This window comes from Hydractinia symbiolongicarpus, chromosome 5 (assembly GCF_029227915.1).
Source record: "Hydractinia symbiolongicarpus strain clone_291-10 chromosome 5, HSymV2.1, whole genome shotgun sequence".
Classification (NCBI taxonomy): Eukaryota; Metazoa; Cnidaria; class Hydrozoa; order Anthoathecata; family Hydractiniidae; genus Hydractinia; species Hydractinia symbiolongicarpus.
In genome coordinates, this window is record NC_079879.1 from 7,411,417 (window position 1) to 7,421,260 (window position 9,844).

At 32.9% G+C, this 9,844-nt stretch overlaps 1 protein-coding gene across 1 annotated transcript; it reads left to right on the top strand.

Moving 5' to 3' along the window:
- Positions 1-5,749: 5,749 nt before the first annotated feature.
- On the top strand, positions 5,750-9,612 carry LOC130644502 (nucleolar protein 56-like). Its single transcript, XM_057450139.1, has 10 exons — positions 5,750-5,983; positions 6,065-6,265; positions 6,361-6,526; positions 6,894-7,081; positions 7,227-7,378; positions 7,497-7,597; positions 7,685-7,833; positions 7,916-8,127; positions 8,437-8,541; positions 8,969-9,612. Exons 1-10 carry the CDS (start codon positions 5,779-5,781, stop codon positions 9,071-9,073), a joined length of 1,584 nt encoding a protein of 527 aa, XP_057306122.1. The 5' UTR covers positions 5,750-5,778; the 3' UTR covers positions 9,074-9,612.
- Positions 9,613-9,844: the final 232 nt, after the last annotated feature.

Here is a 9,844-nt window from a genome sequence, read left to right on the forward strand (position 1 = left end):
CAATGTTTTCAGGTTATTTAAAAGATCTTAGGCAGTGTGGCCAATCAATCAGAAAATCACCAAAACAGTACCTTTACTCACTAAAAACGAATGAAAGAAAAACATGCACGACTTAACTTTACACAAATCATAACAAATATGTCAAAAACTATTTATATTTATATATAAAAATATATATCTGAACTTAAATAGTGGAATTTCTTAACTCATGTTTTAACTTGGGTATGTCTTCATGTATTCATGAGAACCTGATAGATATTCTTGATACAACTGATCACACATATCATTATCCAAACGTTCCACATAAAACTTTCTTGCCTCAAATGCACTGAACATTGTGGCAAATAAACATCCAAGAAAGCCAAAACATGTAAAACAAAGCATCCAACATAAGGATCTGTGGTTCATACAATTTCTCATTATGTCTCCAGATAAGTAGCAAGAATTTTGATGAATGGAATAAAATAACATAAACACAATGAATGTTAAAGCAAACAAAGTTCCAAACAAGTGTAATGTCAAAGTATAATATTGTGTTAAAATCCGACAAAATGGTGAACGATAGCTAATTACAACAACTTCTGGGCAAATGCACTTGGTAAAACCAACAAGGAAGAACATCAACAATGATATAGAAAACAATAACAGACTCACAAACAACAAAGTGAAAGGACATTTGAATGTCTGCTTATAATTGGAAAGCTTCCAGTCCCAACAAGTTTTTTCAATTGTTTTATTAGATATACATAAAGCAATATCTTTGCCTTTGCCAACATCAATCAGAATTGCTGAAAAGAAGGCTATCAGTATAATCATTGAAATTACCATACATAATCTTTGAACAGCTGGGTTGACAGACACACTGATTGCCATCTTGAGTTAAAGTCCAATATTGCTAAAATTAAGCAAAGAAATAAAAACTTTGAACACTTATTTACATACATTTACATACACAGTTGAATTTTTGAGTTTGAATTTTTTAATCATCTGTCAAACTTTATCAATTGTATTGGCAAGGTTAAACTTATTTGCTTGTCCATGATTTAAATTTCTGGTGAAAGCTCTACAACCACAAGGACCACTTGTAATAAAATGGTACTAGTTTACTCCTATACAAGGGTCTCTGATTTTTGATGATTTGGCTGGTAACTTAGGATGTGATTGTCAGTTTGCAAACAAATTTTTAAGTCAACTTATCGCCTATATTATACGCTAACTGCGTGTGTCTGTGGATATGTTCTTTTTTTTTTTGATGTAGCAAAAAAAGTATGTCTTATTTGGCAACTTTCCTAGACATTATGGTGCAACGTCAATGCATTCAGACCAACATCAATTAAATAAGATTAGTGAATTCATTGCATTGAACTTTAAGTTTAAGGCTAAATAACTTGGAAACAAGTGAAAATAACTGATGCCATCTCCTGCAATGGTAACTAGAGACAACATGGGACGAAAATGTTTTGGAACAGATGGGTTGTTGATGATGCTTCAAAAACCTTTTAATTGTTGATATCTCTTCAACCGTTCAAAAGTACACAAACCTATACAATTTCATAATCGGTGTTGAATTATCCTAACAAGAGATGCAACATGTAACAAAATTTCTAAAAAAACATTTGTCTTTATCCACAGGTTCTTGCTAAAATCATCAAAATACAGATGAAGGGTCTTGTCCATTGTTTTTTCACAGTGGGTTTATCTATAGCCTTAATGCTCCACATCTGCATGTGCATGTCTGTGACCAGGCACATACAATATTATTATGTCTTGTTTTATAAAAAACAAAATAGCTATTTTTGATGTTGAAGCTAGCTAGCTATATTAGTTGGATATCAAATCAGAATAATAATTATGATGGTTAATACAACACCTTGCATGCATAATTAGTGGAACTACGAAGTCCAAAATCTTAAGAACCAAGTAACATTTTCTGAAAAATATACAAATTCCTAGACAACTTTAACTGAAGTTTTAACACATAAGAAATTTAACATTTTCCGTGGGAGGTAACTTTAATAGCGGAATTGCTACTGCTAAGAGAAGTGAGCCATAGTGTAAAATGACAATACATTAAGAAATGCATAACTTTAACGCCACTACAAACAGTATTAATTTAATGTGAAGTGAAAACTAAACCATAAAGTGAAAGTTCTCCCTTCTCTCTATCTTTTCACCTGTTGTCTGAAGCCATGACAAATAGTTAAAAATGTTTCGAAAAGTTGTTTGGGGGACAAAACTCTGAAATTCGAGTACCAAAAGAGTATTTGAATTGCATATGATCTTTTCTCTTGCTAATAATAACGTGTAAAAATTTCTTTAAATTATCTTACCTTTTTTTATTTGCTGATATTTATTATATTTTTGGATTCATTTTAATAAAGTTGATTACGATACCCCCTATTAATTACTCAGCCTCCATTTCAATTTAGCCTTTCACGAGGGACACAAAAAGATGGCAGAACTCGTGGATTTAAAAGTGTAGTGTAGTTACCTGGTTGTCTTGTTTTGCTTTTTAACTGTTTTTTTATTTTTTTATTAGAACTTAGACAGACAGGGAAAACTTAGAAAACACTTTCTTTTATCTTTTAGAAAAAATTTCATTACTTCTTACATTATTATTCTACTAGGGTATGTTTTAACTCCCCTAGAAAAACATCAATCCCAGAAAAAAAGGTAGAAACTCGTTTTTTTAAATTTCTGCTTAAGCCTTTTAAATTAAAATAAACTAAATTTGCAGTATGGATAGACTTGATTTATCTTATAATTTTGTAAAAGGTTCTCATGTTAAGTTTTTTTAGCTGGTTGTATAGACAAGTTTTTACCCACCATTTTACCCACCCAGTCAGGGATAACCGCAAATTAGGCTATAATAGTCTAATTAGTCTACGATAGCCTATTTAGGCGATTTATCTCTCCTAATTAGGCTATCAACATGGTTTTTGCTGCCTATCGCTGTTCTGTTGCATAATCGCAATGATTTTATTAGCTAAAAACATTCTATAGAACCCCTTTTGATGGTCCAAATATATTTTTCTTTATTATTTGCGCTGTCAGAAGATATAGCGTTTAGTTTGTTTTGATTAAGAACGCATGCGCTGTGTTACGGCTTCTTTGTTTTACGGCCACGGTTGCTTCTGAAAAAAGGCTAAATTTAAATGAGGCCCCCAAGTTATCATTAAATATTGGCAGTCTAATGGCGCGCAGTGATTTTTGAATTATCATTTGCCAACCGACCAACTCTATTTTTGGTGCTCAAATGACTCCAACACCAGATATTTGTGATGTCCGCCTTAACATGCTTGAAATTTAATGACCATTTTCAAAAAAAATATTTAAATTCAGCATCAAAATTTATGAAATCATGCAATTTCTTAGGTTTTTAAACTAGCTGACCATGCAAATTAACTGCAGTGAAAATGAAAACCTAGTCTTTACTACACATGCTTCCATTGTTCACCCAACTAATTTCAATAGTCAATTTTGAATTTTGTGCAAATACCGACATGGATTATGATTGTTTTATGCCCATGCATTACCAAATATTCCATCTTTCATAAGTGCTTGGTGGGATATAAGAACTTCCGCTGATACACTCTATGTGAGTATGGTCAAAAATTAATTTGATGATAACCCGCATCTGAGAATTAAAACGATGCTACTAGGAATGTGGAAAAGCTTTCAACCATAATTTGACTTTCTTTCATAATTTGACTTAAGTCTTCATTTTATTGCTTATTGATTTTTCAGGATATTAAAACTTGTCTGCAAGAATAAGAGATAATTTGTGGAATTTGTTCTATAGTTATAGATAAGTTTCCATGTGACTTTTGTGAAACATGAAAACACAGGCAAAAAATACGAGGGTGCCCATAAGCCGCATACGCCGTTAAAAGTGCGGGCGTTTTCGGGCGAGTTCGGCGTTTTAAAAAAAAATCAGGTATTTGCCCGAAAACCCCCGAAGAGACCTGAACAATGCTTGAAAAAGAAAAGAAAAACAGACACTAATGATTCAAAAAACTATGAAAATTAAAATAAACTTACTATGTGGTAGCGAAGTTCTTAAAGAACTGTTTTTGATAGTTTAAAATAAGATTTACTTGATAAATAACTTATATATAAACTTTATTAACTCCTTTATCTTCAAGCGCCTTTCCAACTATCGTCCGCATGGTTTGTTACAAGGAATTGCATTTCGGGAATGTTCCGGGGGAGTTTCGGGAAAGTGCGGGCGGTTCCGAGCGACAACCGCCAATTTAATTCGAAAAGTCGCCCGAACTTGCCCTTATACATGCGGGCGTTTGCGGCTTATCTGCACCCTCTTCAAAAAATATATGTTAGTGTTAAATGTTTGCTTTCTGCAACAAAAAACTCATTTGTTCTGATTTAACAATATATATAACTTTTTTTTGTAAAATTTTTACTTATTCTTGGGATATATTACATCTGTACCACATTTAACTAAGCTAACTTATAGAATTTAATGTAATAGAGATTAGTGGTTATAGTACTCTGTGCGGGAGACTGGGGTTTGATTCCTTTTGATGGCGATTTAGCATGGGCAAGTGAGGGAAATTGGGGAGGTGGCACACTGTGTGGGACATTGGATGTTGCCAGGAGTTGTCTAGTAGAGCATGGGCCCTAATTGGATCTGCGTAGCTCAAAATAAGGATTTAATACTCTAGGACTCTCCATCTAAGCCATGGCCCCTCTTGGAAATAATAGACAGGGTATATCACTCAATATTTTTGAGGCTAGCCATGTAAAATATGCACATCTATGTATCTATATGTAAGCACATCCTTATATGCAAGAAAAGAAGGACGACAAGGACCATATTGTTAATTTTAGAAGAATATAAGATAGTAATTTATCTCAACTATTATCTTCTCATTTCAAGAGCAGACTTTAAATAATTTAGCATTTGTGATTTTTTATGTGATATTTTTTATCATTGTGATCTGTTGTTTTTGTTTTTTTTATCTGCATATATGCTTGTACATACGTTGCACCATAACTCATCTTAAATTTTGTCACTGGTTCAAGCTTTTAGGAAATGCTCCACTATGTCACACAAGAAACTCACCCTGCAAGCCAAAATTGTGAACGGGTTGTGCTTTTCATTAAGGGATCTTTTCTGGCAAAGTTCCGAACAAAATGAAGATTTTTTTCTTTTAATCATCTCACTTAAGGCAACAACCATAAAAAATAAAGCAGTTTACAGCAATATAAGTGTGCCTACGTACAGAAAACACTGCACAACAAAATTCAGGCTTTTGATATAATAACTCCTAAACTCAACCAAATTATTCCTACAATGCAAAGCAGCGATTTTAATTCTGTTAATTTATCTAAAAACCCTTGAAGTAAACAGAGTTGTTTGACTCAACTGTATATTTCTCAAGCAATTTTTTTTCAGGACTTTGCACGAACAAATATTATGCCAAGGTTGTTTAGGATGCCTTTGCAGTAAATTTTCCATTATGTTTTTGGGGAAATTATGTATATACAGGACATGGCTGTTAATAAATACTCCTGTTAATAAGAAAGGCATTGGCTCGCACAGTTCTTATTAATAGGTGAAAAATTGTTGGCATTGTTTTTTTTTTGACTTAGTAAGTTCCCACAGAAATTACAAGATAAAACAGTGTTTTAATGCAACCAAAAAGTATATTTTTTAATTTTTAAAATAGGTGCAGGCTTTTTTGGGTTAGATTTAGATTAGCTATTAACCAGCTCATTCTCAGTGACTTTCTTTCTTTGTAGTTAAAAAAGTAAAACATGGTACTGTATGCATTGTTTGAACATGCAGCTGGTTATGCAGTATTCAAAGTGAATTCCACAGAGGATATTGGAGCTTTACTGCCTGAAGTTCAAGAAGCTGTGACAGATCTGGAAAGATTTGGTAGAATTGTTAAACTTGTTGCATTTAGTCCCTTCAAAACTGCAGCTAATGCTTTAGAAAATATTAATAGTATATCTGAGGGTAAGATAGTTCTAAAAATATATTTGTTGCCAGACTTTCATAGATATGTACATTGTTACTGATGAGTATATCTTTATGCAGGTGTTGTCCATGATGACCTAAAAGTTTTCTTGGAAAGTAATGTACCTACTGGAAAAAAGAAAAGCAAAGTAGCGTTGGGAATTTCTGATCCAAAGATTGGAGCAGGAATCCAAGAAAGTTGTAACATACAATGTGAATCGGGATCAACTGTTCTTGAAGTTCTTCGAGGCATTAGGTTTCATTTTCATAAACTGATCCAAGGTAATGCACTCTATCCTTACATTTAAAAAACTTATTGGTTGTGTTATTATTTTACTTTGATTTTTTAATGTTTTTTTTCAATATGTTTATTCCAGGCCTTACTGCTGAAACGTCTGGGAAAGCACAATTGGGTTTAGGGCACAGTTATTCAAGAGCAAAAGTTAAGTTCAATGTCCACCGAGTAGATAATATGATCATTCAAACAATCGCATTAGTTGATCAGCTTGATAAAGATATAAACACTTTTTCCATGAGAATCAGGTATGTGTATATCCGAGACTGTTTTCCAAAAGACGACATGTTGAGCTATTGCATTGGACATTTTACCTTAAGGAAACTAATTTTAGGAAGAAGAAAATTTTTCTCAAATTTCGCTTACCTTTTTCCATTTATGGCTAAATTTTGGCCTGTAAAATAATTCAAGGCACAAATTTCTTATTCTTCTATACTTAATACGAAAGTAATTTTACTAAAAAAAGTCATTTTTGTTAGGGATAATTGGGTTCGTGATTTCCAACATATCGCAAAAATAATTTTCTGGAAATCAAAGAACCGTGAAAATTAATTCCGGTTAGAGATGAAATCTCTTTGACTCGCAAAAATTAGTTTTCGTCCTCTTTGTTTCTAGAGAGTGGTATTCATATCATTTCCCAGAGTTGATTAAAATTGTAAACGACAACTATCTTTATGCGAAAGTTGCTCAGTACATAAAATCTCGAAAGGATTTCACTGAAGAAAAACTAGAAGGATTGGAAGAGATTGTGATGGACGAAGGAAAAGCTAAAGCAATCCTTGACGCTTCCAAAGCTTCCATGGGTGAGCCTTAATATAGCATAGGTTTTTACAGCTGCAGTTGCTGTTCACTGCTTTGCTCTAACATTACAGTTGATGCAATATGACTTAAGTTTTTTATGCATTGTGTTTCTTGTTTTTACAGAAAAATGTATATCTTTGTTTACAGGGATGGACATTTCGCCGATAGACTTGATCAATATTGAAAGTTTTGCTCAACGAGTCATTGGTTTGGTGGATTACAGAAGAAAGTTACATGAATACTTGCAATCCAAGATGAATCAAGTTGCTCCAAACTTGCAAGCTCTTATTGGAGACCTGGTAAGTAAAAGAAGCATGATGGCGGCAACTTCCTGATCGGCGATAAATTTTTATGTGACTAGTTGTTTCCTTTCAAGCTTTCTATATATGTGAGCATTTTTCTTTGTTTTCATTTTAGGTAGGTGCACGTCTTATCGCACACGCAGGTAGTTTGACAAATCTTGCAAAGTATCCAGCTTCTACAGTGCAAATCCTCGGTGCAGAAAAAGCGCTCTTTAGGTGTGCCTATGAGTTAACATTTTAGCTATTGTAAGGTAAAGATAAGCTGCTTGTAATTTTTATTTACGTTCTCTGTTGTCTGTTTAGAGCACTTAAAACAAAAGGAAAGACACCTAAGTATGGTTTGATATTTCACTCGACATTTATTGGAAGAGCTGGTGCTAAAAACAAAGGTCGGATATCCCGTTATCTGGCTAATAAGTGCTCAATTGCTTCAAGAATTGATTGTTTCTCAGGTATGTAATTTTCATAGCCTTGCATACGTTTCCGTCATTATGTTGTGTTTTTTCCTTAACTCGATTTTTCATAACGTATTAGAAAATCCAACAAATTTGTTCGGTAAGAAGCTGCACGAGCAAGTGGATGACCGCTTAAAATTTTACGAAACTGGTGAAGCTCCAATCAAAAATGCTGATGCTATGCAAGAGGTGATCCAAGAGATTGCTGCATTAAACGAAGTTTCGAAGTCTGCTGATAAAAAGAAAAAGAAGAAAAAGAAAAAGAAGAACGATGAGAGTGAGGAGGAAGAGGTTAGTTTATTTTATTAAGAGGAAATTTCTGTCTTCCTTTAAGTTTAACAAGTAAATTCTTTATTGTGTTTATTATATGGTGTTTACAGCAGAAAATTTTGCAACGGTTTATTCCCGCAAAATGTTCCAATAAGAAATGTCGCTGCTTTTAAACCTAATCCATAAGAACTACTCTGTACTAGATGATGCTCTTCAGTATGACCTTGAAAACATAAATTAAAAAAATAAAAAAACAATGGAAAAATATTTTTATTTCGATCAATCAAAAAAATGTATGTGGTACAAATTTTCAACATTTTATTTGGTCAGGTTGTCGAAAAAGAAAATTTATCGGCGAAGAAGAAAAAGAAGCGAAAGGTTGAAGAAGTAGACGAAGAAGAAGAACAGGAAGAACCTAAAAAGAAGAAGAAAAAGGTTAGTTTATTTGCAATGGAATGCGAATGTTTGTGGTGACTGTTTTCTCTAGCAATTTTTAAACGTGTTTTACTACTATCACTAACAAAAAATGTTGGTACAAGACCTTAAATTTTGAATTACTTTCCCAAAAGTGGTAATTTACGTTATTTAGGCTATTACATTTTACATTTTTTACATTTACTTAATTTGAACTTCTTATTGTTTCCAGCGGACTTAAAACTTATTTTCTGTCTAGGCAACAATAAGCACAACTTATTGTTGCTGACGTCAGCATGAATCTTTTTTCTGATATTTCGGGACTTCTTGATTGCGGATTATTATCCTCAGCATATGTTTGTAGCTATATGAAAATTTGCATTTTTACATTTTTACACTGCCGCGAAATATTGGCGCCCAATGTATGTGTTTTTTTTTGTTTGTTTAGAACAAAGATAAAAGCCTTTCAGAGACCGCTGACTTCAATACAACGGTGGACGAACTTGTTACGAAGAAGAAAAAGAAGAAAAAAGCTAAGGATGCAGAGGAATGATATTTTTGTGGCAATGTTTTTAACATTTTATTACTGGAAGTAAAAATGTAATTGAAGAATATTAGAAACTTCCACTTGCGTTTGTGCTGTGAATAGTTTCATATTAACAAGTCTTTATTGCTACGTATTATAGCGACAAAACTACTGATTCGCATGTTTTTTTTTAAGAACAAACTATATAAGAACATATGCCTATGAAGGTTCAAAATTCGAGAACATGTTACGAAGATTTAGGTTTTGTCACTATTAACAAGGAAATGCTCCTTTATACTTCAAAAATGATAAAATCAAATTAAGAGCTAAGAACATTCAAGGGCTTTCTTCATTTTAAGTGTCCTGAAAAAAAAAGCGTGTAGTCTCTAAAGGCCAGTCATCTTGCAAAGGACAGGTACAAAAACTGCAATTCGCAAAATTTTTCGCCCTCAGGGTACGTTCTTCCAACGAAATGCTGGTAAGTGTCTATTTTTAGAAAACGTTTTTGACTGTGATGTAATTTTTTTTGTATACACTTATATTGAAAGATACAAAAGGGAAAATAACTGCTTCTTTTTTTCAAGTATTCCGCATTGACACTCGTGTCGCTGCCATAAATATAAAACTTTGAAATTGTTCCCTAAAGTAGCAAACCAATAAGAAAATGTTAGCGTTACAAAGTTTCGTGCAACGTAAATTTTGGCATTTATTTTCGAGACTTTCTTTCGCAAAAACACAACGATATAAAAAACTTTTCTATTAAAAATATTTAAAAAATTAATTTTAAGTCAAATATTT